A 14052-nucleotide genomic window follows, 5' to 3' on the forward strand; every position below is an offset into this window, starting at 1 on the left:
CTTGTGCAGATTCAAAGGCTGGCGAGGGACCCTCGGAGGCAGGCCTGGGGCCTCCGGGCCGGGGGTGGAGCCAGCCCACGTGCTGCGCTTCAGGGGCTTCACGGGAGAACTCATTAGCCCCACAGTGGGGTGGTGACAGAGATGGATTCTGGTGACAGCTGTGTGCTGGAGCCACGCAGCGAGGGGGGGGGAGGAAGGAAGGGTGGGGGAGCTGCCACGGGGGCCACGCTACAGTCACCGCGCCCCAGCCCCTCCCCGGGCATCGGCCACACCCTTCCAGACCCCTCTGCCCTACCAACAGTGCCCCCGACGCTCCTCTTCCCAAGGGGGCCTGTCCAGGCCCGCCACCCCAGCAGCCCTGGCTTAACTGCCCTTTCGCTCCCCATCACCCCAGGAGCCCAGGCGTAACCCCAATGGTGTGGCTCCCCGAGACACAACTGTTGGCAACACCGACCCCCCCAGCTTGAGCAATTCCATGTGAACGGGCCCAATCCAGCTCTTAAAACAACTAGAGTGTAGGATGTAGAACCTGACTCGCACACCAGCCTAGCCCAGGGGTGACCGTCCCCGGGGGTGAGTTTACTCCAAAGAGCTCGGGCAGGACTTCCCTGGTGGCACAGTGGTTAAGAATCCGCCTGCCAATGCAGGGGACACGGGTTCGAGCCCTGGTCCGGGAAGATCCCACATGCTGCAGAGCAACTAAGCCCGTGCGCCACAACTACTGAGACTGCGCTCTAGAGACCACGAACCACAACTACTGAGCCTGCGAGCCACAACTACTGAAGCCCGCATGCCTAGAGCCTGTGCTCCGCAACCAGAGAAGCCACTGCAGTGAGAAGCCCGCGCACCGCAAGGAAGAGTAGCCCCCGCTCGCCGCAACTAGAGAAAGCCCACGCGCAGCAACGAAGATCCAACGTAGCCAAAAAAAAAAATATTAAAAAAAAAAAAAGAAGTGAAAGGGAGTGACAAGGTCATCCCTTTAAAAAAAACCCCAAAAAACAAAAAACACAAAGGGCTCAGCCAAGACTCAGCGCTTTCGTGCAGTGTTCAGCCTGGGCCTGGGTTTCAGTGTCTGTGCAGCTCCCAAGCCACCAAAGCGAGGCCCTTTCTCGAGGAAAGGTCTTTTTGAGCTAAGGTCGCTTCCCTCCAGCCCTGGAGTCAGCCCTTCCACACGTCCGCTTCCCGTCCTCCGCGCCCAGCCTTCCCCAGGCGCAGCCCCCGGACTCACGTGCAGGCTGGGGTGGTAGGTGAGCAGCCCATTGTCACACAGGGTCACGTACTTCTTCTTCCATTCCTTGTTCAGGGACTTGCCACTCCGCTTGAGCAGGATGCCCTGAGGACAGAGGCTGGATCAGAGACAGAAGCCAGGCCCGCACGTCACAGCTATGGAGAAGGTCTCGGTGTCCACAGGTCACAGCATCCTCCGCCCCCTGTCCTCCCGGGTCACTGTGCTTATCTGCATGGAGAGGCCACACGGGACTAAAACTGAACCAGGTAGAGCCACGCGGATGAACCCATCTATGGCACTCGGCTGCCCCTGACCGTCCTCAGGGAGCAGCCTGGAGCCCACCTCCCCAGTTACCATGGACACCGTCGCATGGCAGGGGGGTGTCCTCTCCCCCAGGGTGTGGAACTACGTCAGCAACGGGAGGCGGGGGTTCAGATGGCCTCCAGGCATTGCTGCTCCCACCCGCCGTCCCCAGGGATGGGGGGAACGACAGCACAGAGACCTCAGGAGGGCCCTGGCCTCCCACCCCCTGTGGCAGCCCCAGATAGAGCAGAAAAGCCCCTACCGTCCCCAGAATGGCCCAGTCTCCCCCAAGGCAGGCAGTGGGAAGACCCAACCGTACAGCCCGGCAACCAAATCTCCCGTGTGAGCTGATAAGACACTGGGCGTGGAGGTGAGATGGGCATCAGGATGAACAAGAGCTCCCCAGGGGCAGGGATTTGGGAGTGCTCTTCCTCGACACCCTCAGCACCGAGACACTCCCGGGATGCAGCAGACGCTCGGGGAACAGCTGGTGGATGGGGCGGGGAAGAGCCAGCCGAGACCGGGCGGCTGTGGGAGGTGCTGCGAGTGGGGGGTAGACCTCACCGAGGCAGACGAGACGTCCACCCACACCCCAGACGGCCTCTGCTGCCCTCCCCTGATGATAACCCCCGACGGTCCCTCACCCACTGGCTCTTGCCTGGAAACAGCAGACAGCACCACAGGAGAATGGCGGAGGATGGAGCTCAGGTCGGGATGGGACACGGACGTGCACAGGTGGCAGGTGCCCCAGGGCCGGCATCACCCCTGTGGGGCCCCCTCCCCAAATTCAGGAGGGCTGAGAAGAGGCAGTGCTCCCTGGACATTCTTGGACGGAACTCCTGGGGAGGGCGGCCCCCTCACAGCGGGACTGCCCCGGCTGGGCGAGAGCGGGCAGCACGCCAAGTCCCCAGCGGGTCGCAAAGGAGCTGCCAGAGCCCCCGTGCCGGCCTCTCCTACAGGAGGGGAGGGCCCTGCCCTCAGACAAGCCGGAAATGGGGGTCAAGAGACTCACAGTGAGAGAGGGTGGGGGGTAAACCCCCGATTCCATGGCCCCCTCCCCCGCTAAGGCTTCCTACTGGAAGGCTCGGCCCTAGGGGGATGAGATTAACAGGTGGGCTGGGATTCCGGGCTGGGATTCCTGCCCCATCTCTCCCCACAACAGGGCCTGAGGTGGCGGTAACAAAGGGTCCTACGTTCCAGTCCCACTTCCCACAGGTGTTTCACATCCTTGCTCCCCCATTTCCTTCCTCTATCCTCCTCCTCCTGCCCCCAAAGACAGATGCAGCTGCGGGAAGTGAGGCCACCTGAGTCGTAGGCCCCCTAAGGACACTGCTGCTACCTGGTCCCCTTTTCCTCACAAAGAGCTTCTGAAGGCCAAGGGTGTGAACGGGACTTTCACTAGACAACAGGTTGGCTGGAACATCCCAGAAGGCCACCGGGACCCCTGCTTCGTGGTCCGCGAAGGAGCCTTGGCGACCGGCCTCTGGGCGTGGCAGCCATCCCCTCACAGGCCAGGAACGTGGAAACAGTTCAGCCGCTGCCTCTCCCCTGAGTGTGGACCACGGCCCTGAGGACTGCCGGCCAGACTCTGGAGAAGGCGGCCCAGGCCCATCCCGCTCCCCTGGGAGTGGCCATCACGGCTGGCTCGCCTGCGCCCCATCTCACTCTCTCCTTTCCCACCTGCTCCCCAAGCCTCGATGGAAGGTTCCACAAGGGCCTCTGTTCTCAAATCTTTCACACCTGAGCCCGCCCTCCCTCCTCTCTCCCTTCATCTTCACCAGGCTCCCTCCTGGTCCAGCCCCGGCTCCTGGTCAAGGGAAAGGGAAACCTGACTCCGTGCCCGTTCTGCCACCAACTAGCTCTTAACATCAAGCGAGTCGTGTCACTGTCTGGGCCTCAGTCTCCTCGGGAGGGAGCGCGGACTCACCTACAGAGCCCCTCCCCCTCCTCCCCCGCCCCCAGCAGGAAATCAGGAGTCAGGATGCCGAGGAGGCCGGTGTAAGCGAGAAGCCCTGCTCTACCCAGAACTCTTTCTCCTCGTTCACCTGGGCCCCTCTCGGGAGGAGGCCCACGAGGCCCAGGCGCCGCGGACGGCGTAATGATGCTCTGACGCTGCTCTGACGCTCGTTAGCAGGGGGCGTGGGAGGAGCGCCGGGGCGGGGGGGGGGGGGGCGTGGGGCGTGGGAGGGGCGCCGGGGCGGGGGAGGAGCGATCGCGGCCGCTGGGGCTTGACCCGCGCCCACACGCTCAGCCCGCCTCGCACCTGCCCGGCCCTTTCTGCCCTGCCCTACCGGCGCCTCCGTCCCGCTCACAGCCCGTTCCGAGGAGGGAGAGCGAGCTCCAGGGGTTCCTGCTCCCCTCCCTGGCCGGCCGGCTGCGCACGGCGGAGCAGGAAGCAATCTGGGGCGGAATGGGAGCGGTGCGGAGGCGACAGCCCCCAGAGGACCCGTTCCCGACGCCGCCTCCCTCCCAGCTCCGCCAGCCGGCTTAATTGCGGAGTCCGGATTGATTGGGAATGCAAATGGCAACTGAAATGCAATCTCCACTCCCAGCAGGAGCAGAGGGGGGAGAGAGGGGAGAAAGGGAATGGGGAGAAGAACGGGACAGGAGAGCGGGAAAGGGCTTAGCCCGGCCCTGGGTCGGGGAGGGGGGGGGAGGGGGGCGCGCAAGGAATGGCCACTGGCCGGGAGAGGGGAGAGTGGTGGAAGGACGCGGTCCCAACGGCAGGCACGCCCCCAGCCCCCGTGAGGTCGGCGCGGCTAGGCACCTGCCTCCAGCGGGCAGCTTCCTGGCTGGTGCCTCCTCCTCCGGAGTGTCCCTGAGGTTTGGGGGCCTGTGACACTCCAGGGCCCTAGCTGACCCCTTTGGCCGGGCTTCACCCCCCACCTCACAGCCCCGCCTTCCCGTCCACGTGGGGGACTCAGGGAACAGATAAATCAGACCGACCCCAGACAGGAAAGGGGGCGTCTGGGGCTAACTTATCTCAGAGCACGGGCAGGGGTGGGGTGGGGATAAGCGTTGTATCTGTTAAATGTTTACGTGCACATGTGTGTGTACTCAGAGCACACGCCCCAAAGCGGGGAGTGACACTCCCCTGCCTGGCCTGGCGAGGGCCCTGTGAGGAGGCCTCGGTCAGCATGGTCCCAGGGACACTCAATCACACCATCAGCAGGTTTATGGACCAGTTCTGTGCCCAAACACACACAGGGATGGGGAGGAGACTGCCTACTGCCATTCTCCCAGGCCCTCCATGTGCCCCCGGGCAGGCTGACCCAACTAGAGCAGTGCCTGTTGGCCATCACCGTGGTGACACTTCAGGGGAGGGCTGAAGCACAGACAGAGGGCGTGGAGCGACACAATGCTCCTCACTCTGTCCCCTGGGCCCCGAAAGCCTTCCCAAAACCCAATGGACCTTCACTGTGGGGTCAGAAACCCCCATCCCTAACACCAGAATTCTGGTCACACTACCTACAGGCTCCAGGAGCCCCAGTCTGGAGAGCCAAACCTGACCACAGGGCCCTGGCCAGGCTGACCTCAGGTGCTCCAGCCACACCAGTCTCCTCTGTGGTCAAAAACGGACATCACAGCCCCTGTAGACACAGCATCTCTAACCACCGGCTCCCAAGAAGATCTGGGCCAAGCGCAGCACCCTGTGGGTACAGCGGACTGACCACCAGGCCAGCTCAGCAGTTCTAGAGCCCTGCCTGCCCGGCACACCATCAACTCTGCACAAAGACCCCTCCATCACTCAACGTCTTTTTCCAGCAGAGAGACCCACAACAGGAGGTCTGGGAGGATCCAATACCGGGCGGCCCAGCCCTGCCAGGCAGTGACTCAGGAAGGAGGTGAGGGAGAGGCCCTACCAGGACGTGGCCCCTCCACTAAGTTTCGTCTTTACAAACAAACAGAGGCTCACACAGTAAGACTGGGCCAGTGAACCCAGGGTAGGAACAGCCCTCGGTAAGCCCTTCAACGCGTACTCCTCTTTTGAGAATTCTCTTCTTTTTCTGGGAGGAGGGGAGGGAGGCCAGAGAGACCAAGCCCTCCTCCAGGGCCGCCCACCTCCAGAACCACCACCAGCGAAGAGCAGCTGAGGATGGCAGGCGGCTCTCTGCTGCCCCCCTGTGGTGGCGAGGAGGAACTGGCAGCGTAAGGGTTCCCGCCACCCTTCCCCGCTGTGCTGGGAGTTCTTCTCAGCAGGAGAACTCTCCTTGTTAAGGATTCAGGCCTGGCAGGGGCAGGGCGCTGGCCTCTCACCATCTTCCAGAGGCCCCGAAAAGAACCATCATCTAACATTTCCTGGGCTTCGTCTCAGCTCCTCTCCAGCCCCAGGGGAAGGGAGTGCTGACCTGTTTAATGGGGATGGCCCGGCCACTCCCGATGCTGTCCACCTTGCACTCGGCGGCTTTTTTCTCCCGGTCCAGGTCGGCGCCCTTTCGAGACTGGAAGAGAACAGAAGAGGAGTGTTAAAGGGGCCCAGGGTCTGCGGGGTCAGCAGCCCACCTGGAATCCCCAGCCAGCCCTCCCGCCCTCCCTCCTCCTTGGGCGGGCCCTAGCCGTGGGGCAGGGCCGGGGCGGCGGGACCGGGAAGGAACTGAGACCACGAGTATTCCAACGGGTTTATTCTTACACACGGCACCATACAGAGCAGCACAGGTCACTGGGCCGGGCCCGCCCCTTACAAAAGAGCAAGGACACGAGATACCGAGGGCGTGAGGAGCGCGCAGCCCAGGGGGCTGGGGCGTAAGAGACGGGAAGGGGCGAGGAGAGGTGGACGGTGGGGCTGAGGGACATGGCCGGGAGCACAGGGCATGACCACCAGGGAGAGCGAAGTCCAGAAGTGAGCGGGTAGCGGCCCGTCTGCGGCACAGACACCACATGGCACATTACGCCGAGCACGGCGGCGTGGCCCGAGGGGCACAGTGGATGGAGAGAGAGAGGAGAGAGGCCAGAAGAGGCCCTGCGCCCCTGCCGGGCTCCTGGGGCAGAGCCCGCCCGAATGCGGATCCTAGGAAATGGGAGGCCAAGAGAGGGGAAGGCAAGCGCGGCGGCGTGGCTGCGGCGTCCGGAGCGGAGCAGGAACGGCAGAAGTCCATGCAGGAAGGAGCAGAGGAGGGGAGGGGCGGGGGAGCTCCCCCAGGAGCAGCTGGACCGCCGGCCGGGCGGGCGCTCGGACGCCCCGGCCTCTGGGCCTCGTCGCTGGCCGGCGCCGGGCGTGGGCCGAGCTCCCTTCTTCTCCATGCAGCGAGCCTGGCGCAGCGCGTCCAGCGGGGCTGGTCCCTGGCAGCCCCCAGCCGCGGGCTCCGGCGTTCCTAGCCTTCCCTGGGGGTGGGGGTTAGTTACAAAGGTTCCTGTGGGTCTCTGGAGTGGGGAGCACGGCGGCCGCTTCTCATCTGAGAGCAGTCCCAGGGCCCGGCCCGCCTCCGGCCCCGCACAGGGGAGAATGTCCAGAGGTGCTGTGTGTCACCACCTGGTCTTCTAATTTGGAAGGAGTTGGAAAGGCCTTTTTGTTGATGAAAAGTTGGAAACAGTGGCACATATCTGCAAATATCGAAAGAATAAAGATTTTGGCAAGTTATACTCAAGCCCCACATAGTCGGTCAGCACTGGTGAGGGCAGAGACCCAGGCGCCTGGGGAGAGGCGGCAGCAGGATGAAGAGGAGGAGGAGGAGGAGGAGGAGGAGCGGGGCGGGGCGGAGATGGCGGCAGCAGTGGCGGGCCGGGCCGGGCAGTCCACCTCAGCGGGGAGTGTTCTCCACTCCGGGCCCTACATCCTCCTGCTCACCCAGGCTGCCAGGAGCCAAGGGCACAAGGAAGAGGCAAAGGACCGCAGCTGCAGCGCGGGGGCAGCACAGCCAAAGGAGCGGGAAGAGCCGGGCCAAGGGCCACCACCCGTGGCTCCACCATCAGCGCCTGCCCCGGGCCTCTCCTGAGCGCCACAGCCTCTGCCCCTTCGGCCCAGGGGGGAGGAAGGTGGATGGGCCCGCTTCCACCGGGTCCCCAGACAGAAGAGCCGGTCGTGGGGAGCAGGGTGCAGGCTGTCCCAGCCAGGCTGGCGAGCAGAGAGGCCCCAACCACCAGAGGATCCCTGGGAGCCCAGAGGGGCACCCCCCCAGGACGGGAGGCAGGGCAAGAGTGGCAACGAGTACATGAAGTCATGGGGGAGACGGGGGACGTCAGCGGCCATGTCCAGCGGGAGAGTCACAGGGGCACCAGCCACAGAACAGGCGTGGCCCTGCTGGGGAGGACGAGGAGGGTGAGGGGGTGGCCCCAGCAGCGACGATGAGAAGGGGAGGTCCCGAGATGCACCTCTAGAGACGGACATGTCTTGAGGCTGCCTCGGGGACAATGGCGCAAGTGAGGTCACCATGGAAACAATGGAAAGAAAAAATAAGGTTGCCACGGTGAAGATGGAGAAAATGAAAGGGCCTGGGGGCCGGCTGTGCCCAGGACGCGCGCGCGGCGAGGCGGGCGGGCGGGCGGAAGCAGCTCAGCGGAGCAGGCAGCAGAGCGCGGGGAGCACGAAGGCGCTGGCGAGGGCGCCCGGGGCCCTGGGCCCGCGCGGCAGAGGGAAGAGCGCGTGCCCGGGGGTGTTGCAGGACCAGCGGCAGAGGAAGGCGAGAGGTGAAGAATGGTGGGGAGGGAGCAGGTGACTGAGGCAGGACGTCAGGGAGCAGGTGCTGAGGGCATGGATAGCAGTCACTGCAAACACAGGTCGCCCACGGGCTCTACGGCGGCAGCGGCAGCAGCAGGAGGTGTGGGCACAAGCAGGCAGCCCAAGGCGCTGTGCGTCTCAATGGGCGTGCACGGGAGACGAGGAGCTGCGAGTCCAAGCAGGGTTGGGGCTGGGGGCGGGGCGGCTGTAACACACGGCGGCGGCAACTGGCAGCAGGGAGGGGGTCGGTCAGCATGGCCGGGGAGGGCGCGCGGCAGGCACGGGGCGGACAGAGGCAGGCAGGCTGGGCAGAAGTGTGCCGGGCAGGCGGAGGCGAGGACGAATGGGCGAGGCCTGGGGAGCACTGGCTCTGTCTGGACGGGGTTCCTGAGAGCCTGGCCGGGGCCTGACCTGGTGGGTTGGACTGACAGCCAAGCCCTGACGCTCAGAAAGAGGCAGGTGGAGTGACGCAGAAGGACAGGGCGACCTCCTGAGAGTCCACACGGGCAGCTCACCCACCTGTGTCTGACCCAAGACTCCCGGAATGGTCCAGCCAAGTCCCAGCTGGACGGTGAGTTTGGGGGTGGGCACTGCGTGTCAGATGCAGGCTCAGGACACCTAAGAGCTGACGGGCTGGGCCCCTATTGGCGGAAGGCGCACGGGACCCTGGGGGCGGGGTCTGTGGGGAGGGGGAGAGGAAGAGCTTGTGGGGGGACCGAGGCAGGAATCAGGAGATGGAGGCCTGGGGAAAGACGGCTAAGCCTTCGTTAGGCCGATGGCAGCAGCGGGTGGGAAGCGTGGGAGAATGAAAAGAGCGGGCAGGTGCACTGGAGGCCTGGGCCCTGTTCGTTCTAGCTCTGCCAGCAAACGCTTCCTGTAGCCTCAGGCAAACAATCTTGGGGCCTCAGTCCACAACTGCGGAATCACGGGTGCCTCAGAGTTAGAGCAGACGCGTCCAGAGATCCCTCAAGCTGGCCAGGAAGCCCTACGGGGTCGGGGAGAGGGAGGGTGTGTGTGTGCAGCCGGGAGGAGGGTCTGTGCGGATGCGCGGAGGGCGGCCCCGTGGGCTCGGAGGAACAGTCTGGAAGAGTCTGGGTGTGGACGGGGGGCACCGGTAAGGAGCCGACGGAAGCGGCGCGCGTCAGTGGGGATGGAGGTCGGCAGGTGGCATCGTCCTGCCTGCTCCCTCCCGGCCGGGGGCTGGGGGCTCGGCCCTGCCCGTTCGGTGAAGGCGGCCGGGCAGGCGGGAGGGGCGGGCACGTACCGTGAAGATGTTGGAGCGCCGCTTGGACTGCTTGCGGATGGGTGTGGGGGTGGAGGAGGCAGCGATGGTCTCGATGCGCAGCTCCCGCTGGCTGATGCTGGGGGTGGAGGGGACTGAGGATGAGTAGTCGCTGAAAGCGCTGCTGCCGCCATTCGTGGCCTAAGGACAGAGAGGGCTGCTGAGGGCGGCTCTGGGAGGGGCGCAGGGCGGGCGGCAGGAGGGAGCTGGGAACCCTGCGGGGCGGAGACCTGGCCGGGGGCTCGTGGGGCAGCAGAGGGGCCACTAGCTCCTACAGGTGGTACCAAGGGGAAAGGCAGCACGGCCTGGAGGCCAGCAGGACCCGGTGGTCACCACACTGGGCTGCCCCACTAGGGCCCCAGCAGGGGCCATTCGGGGTCAGCCAGGGAGCTGAATCGGAGGCAAAGGCTAGCAGGTTGGAGTCAGTGACAGAGGCCAGAAGAGAACAAACTGTGGAGTCTTGGCTCACAGGTGGGTGTGCCGCGAGGTGGCAGGTCACCCTGGATGAGCTCCCCAAGTCAGTGACAAAGAGCAAGGCTGCAGGAGGCCGGGGCGGGCCTCAGAGTGCAGGGGGAGGATGCGGTTTGCTCCTAGGCAGCGTGGGGGACAGAGCACAGGACACAGGAGGGCCGGGGCAGAGAGCAGAACAGCTAAGACCGCTCCAGAGGAAGCAGCAGAGAATCTCAGCAGAGAGACAGCAGGTGCTTGGCAGTGTCTACTCCAGGACTCGGGAAACACAGTTTGACAAGGCCACCCCCTAATGGCCCATCAGATAATCACTAAATAGAGGACGTGTCCTGCCCTGGCAGCCTCCTCGAATCCTAACCCGTACAAAGGGAACAAAACACCTGAGCTGCTGCCCCTCGGCGGGCAGGGCCCCCGTGCACAGCTGATTCTGCAGCTGAGGCAGAGCCGCTCAGAGACAGTGAAGAAAGACCTTCCGTGCCTCCTTTCTTCCACGGGGGAGCGCTTACAGGGGAAGCCCTGACGCCTTCTAAAGCGCTAAAGGGAGGGCTCTCTGGAAAAGTCACCAGGCTGTCATCAGGACACTGGTGGGCCAGGGGGCCTCAGAAAGACAATGGCCCTTGGCAGAAGTAAAGGAGTGGCTGTCCGCTTGACCACTCAGCGCGCACACCTGTGATGTGGCCCAGGGCTTTCCGCCGAGCAGGGACTGAGCGGGGAGATGCAGCTACGGAAGTACTGGCCTGCCTACCAAGGGCCAAAAGTAACCAGGCAGTAGGCCCAGGAAGTGGGCGGGTGTCCAAGTGGTAATACGGGAGGAACCCTGGCAGGACCCGGCTCAGAACACCCCCACTACCCCACACGTCACAAATGCCACTGGCCCTTGCGGGTAAGTGCTGCCCTTCTAAATGCAAACACCGAGAGAAGAGCCAGCAGGGACGAGCTCAGCTTAGAGCCTCCTGAGCACGGCTGCACGGGAAGCGGGCACTGAGATAGCGCTAACGTGGCTGACCAGAGCAAATGCTTAGGCGGCCTCAGCTGCTGCAGCTGCGGGGCGAGAAGAGTGTCAAGCAGGGATGGGAACTAGCGGGAAGGCAGTCACCACGGGGTACAGAGGAGGCCAGGCCAGGCCAGTCGTGCAGGCTAAGGGAACTCGAGCCAGTGCTTTCAAACCATCCGCAAGGCGGCAGACCAGACGAGGTGGGGACAGGCAGGCAGACAGACAGGATGGCGAGGCAGGGCCACGGCGGGCGGGGCGTGCGGTGGCAGCGGGGGGAGGCTGGCCACACCTGGTTGATATGCACGGCCGGGATGGAGGCGGCGGACACGGCCGAGTGGCTGGGAGAGTTGGGCAGTGACTTGCAGGGCCCGATGGCCAGCTGCTGCTTCTTCCGCAAGGCCACTACCTTCTGGGCCACTGCAGGGGACAGCACAGTCAAAATTACCCATCTGGGGAGGAGGGAGGAGCCCAGCTTAGAGCTGCCCCCCCCGCCCCTGCCCCCCTGACCCCACTCTGCGGGAGTGTCCCCAGCGCCAAGTTACCGTCCTGGAAGACGCGCTCCACGTTGAGCCCGTAGGTGGCGCACGTCTCGTAGTAGGTGCAGCGCTTCAAGTCTGTGGACAGCTTGCGGGCCCTGCTGTCGTCGATGACCCGCGGGTTCGCGGCACTGATGGCGTCTGTTGGAGACGGGAGAGTGGGGACTGACTCAGCCTGCTGAGAAGCTGAGGCTGCTGGCCGGTGGGCCGTTTGGTCAGAGGGTGGGTGGGCAAAGAGCCCGGGCAGCGGACGACACGGAGCACGAGAATACGGGTGTCTGGGCCTCGTTCCAGCTCTGCCACCGACTCACTGGGTGGAAACGAGCTGGCCACTCTGTTTATTCATCTCAAAATGTGGACATGACCACCACACGGATGGCAGGATCTTAGCTGGGGAAGGCCCAGCGCCTACGGAGCAAAGACGAGGTGCCCTCTGTAGGGCGACACGAAAGGGCTGGTCCAGCGCCAGGAGGGCGGGGGAGCCAGGCTTTCTCGTACCTGCCACCTGGGGGCCCAGAGCCCCCGCGTCACCCCTGCTGGCCCGCTCACCCTGCGTGCCCACCAGCACCATGGGCACCTCGCTGGCGTTGCGGAAGCTGCAGAGCCGCAGGAAGTAGTTGTACACCGTCTGGAAGCTGATTTCATCCTCCAGGCTGAACACAAACACCACCGCGTCCACCCAGGCAGCAAACTAGGGGGGACCGAGCACAATTACCACCCTCACCTGGGCACGGGCGAACGGCGTACCCCTCTCCCCACACGCAACCTTGCCCAGTCCCAAGTGGGAACCTCGAGAAAGGGGCACCACAGGCCAGGGCTGGGGACAGGAGCATCACCTGGAGCTCGGGGGGACCTCCTTCATCTCGGATCAGCAGCAGGTAACTCTGGCCATCCACCACAATCTCCTTCTTAAACCGACCCCCTAGGACAGAGTTCACGGTCAGGCCCAAAACCAGAAGAGCGAGCCCACGGGGGCCAAACAGAAGAAATCCACAGCTTCCAACAGAGAAGACGGGAGCACTGAGAAAGACAAGGGGCTGGAGCCCCCTGCACAGACAACGGGAAGGAGGAACGGTGGCCATTAAGGCCGGCCCGTAACGCTCACCTTCTGGGGACTCCTCCTGGACATAGGTCCCCGTCAGATAGCGGTGCACCAGGGCCGACTTCCCACTAGACAGGTTCCCCACAATGCCCTGTGGGACAGGAAGGCGGGAGAGCAGCGGTCAGAGGGCAGGACGGAGGACGTGGGGCAGGAAAGGCTAATACATCAGGAAGGAGAGGGGCCGGTGCTGAGGATGGGCGAGCAAAGAGAAACAGGGAGGAGAGGGGTGACGGGAGAGACCAAGCCTAGAGACGGAGGGGACCGGAAGCAAGGGAAGCAACGCCGGCCCACCACTCCAGCCCGCACCCCCAGCCCCTGGGCTGCCTGGGCCTCCCATGGGCCTCACTCACCACTTTAAGCTCCGGCACCGAACGGCTCAGGGTCCACTCCTGGCTGTTCACAAAGGAGTCTGCGGGAGAGAAGGCCGCCTGTCAGGACTGGGATGGGACACACACCTTTGCTATCCACCACCTGCTGCCTCTGACGCTGCCCCTTCGCAGGCCAAGGCCAGAAAACAGCACTCACGCCCTCGTTTCCTGGGAAGCAGCAGGAACGTTCTGCGCGGGCGGGACGGAGCGATGCCAGCCCTCACTTCCCCTGGCCTGGACCTGATCCCTCCTCTTACTGCTCCAGCGAGGTGAGTAGTTACTACCTCGAGCCACACCTGGCCTGGTGCCCCCCACCTGGTGAGAGGCCTCCAGTGGGTCTCAGCCAGACCCAAGCTGGGCCGCAGGGCTGCAGCCTGTGCTGCAAGTAGGAACAGCACAGCCTTGCAGGGTGCGGCCGCCTACCGCGTTCCTGGAGGCTGAGGAGGGAGGAGCCCTTACCTGGCCCTGTTCTGTGAGAGGCAGGTCCAATGGGGAGCGGCCCTCATCCCCAGGCTCCTCCTGGGCAGGAGGCCACCAGCCTCTCTGTCCCAGAGACCCGCCTCCGGGGCTCCTCCTCTCCAGTCCATCCTCAGCTCCTGCCGGGCTCCAGCCACCCAGAGCCCCCCTCTCCTTTATCCTCTAGGCTGTAATGGACATCCTGTGGTCAGCTCCGGGCAGCTTGGGCCTGGGCCAGCCTCCCTGGCTGGGCTTGCTCCCCCTCCCCAGGCTGTCTCAAACAGTGCTTATGACGTCGGGTCCACAAGCATTCCCCAAATTCATCTGCACAGGCAGCTAGAGGTGAGGGCATCGGGTCCACAAGCATTCCCCAAACTCATCTGCATAGGCAGCTAGAGGTGAGGGCGCGAGCCTCGCCTGGGAGCTAGAAATGCTGCTGTTCTAGGGTCCCACCCAGAGCCCGCTGGCTCCGAGTGAGTCTCCATCCCTCCCCTCCCGGGCCCCAACTCCTCAGGCACCCAAAGTGAGAAGGGGCCCTTCCGAGCCGCTCTCATTCCACCACGCTAGGGCCACGGGCGGGAGGCCCTGCCTGGACCCACCTGGAAGGCCGCCTCTCTGCCACAGACACCTTCTCCAGGCCCACCAGCGACCCCAGAGCCT

At 64.4% G+C, this 14052-nt stretch overlaps 1 protein-coding gene across 10 annotated transcripts in view; it reads right to left on the reverse strand.

Moving 5' to 3' along the window:
* AGAP3 (ArfGAP with GTPase domain, ankyrin repeat and PH domain 3) overlaps positions 1 to 14052 on the reverse strand; it is a 59699-nt gene that overhangs the window by 14247 nt on the left and 31400 nt on the right. For 6 of the 10 annotated variants that reach the window (XM_036864214.1, XM_036864216.1, XM_036864211.1 and 3 more), the window contains exons 2-10: positions 12919 to 12977; positions 12572 to 12659; positions 12303 to 12388; positions 12016 to 12157; positions 11473 to 11607; positions 11220 to 11347; positions 9451 to 9609; positions 5881 to 5973; positions 1229 to 1333 (exon numbers count right to left, since the gene is read on the reverse strand). In XM_036864214.1, coding sequence (XP_036720109.1) covers positions 1229 to 1333; positions 5881 to 5973; positions 9451 to 9609; positions 11220 to 11347; positions 11473 to 11607; positions 12016 to 12157; positions 12303 to 12388; positions 12572 to 12659; positions 12919 to 12977 — 995 coding nt within the window. Of the gene's footprint in view, positions 1 to 1228; positions 1334 to 5880; positions 5974 to 6138; positions 7073 to 9450; positions 9610 to 11219; positions 11348 to 11472; positions 11608 to 12015; positions 12158 to 12302; positions 12389 to 12571; positions 12660 to 12918; positions 12978 to 14052 lie in introns of those variants that run through there. The other 4 variants (XM_036864217.1, XM_036864220.1, XM_036864213.1 and 1 more) reach the window with 3 other exon arrangements.

The sequence above is a fragment of the Balaenoptera musculus genome, chromosome 9 (genome assembly GCF_009873245.2).
Source record: "Balaenoptera musculus isolate JJ_BM4_2016_0621 chromosome 9, mBalMus1.pri.v3, whole genome shotgun sequence".
Lineage (NCBI taxonomy): Eukaryota > Metazoa > Chordata > Mammalia > Artiodactyla > Balaenopteridae > Balaenoptera > Balaenoptera musculus.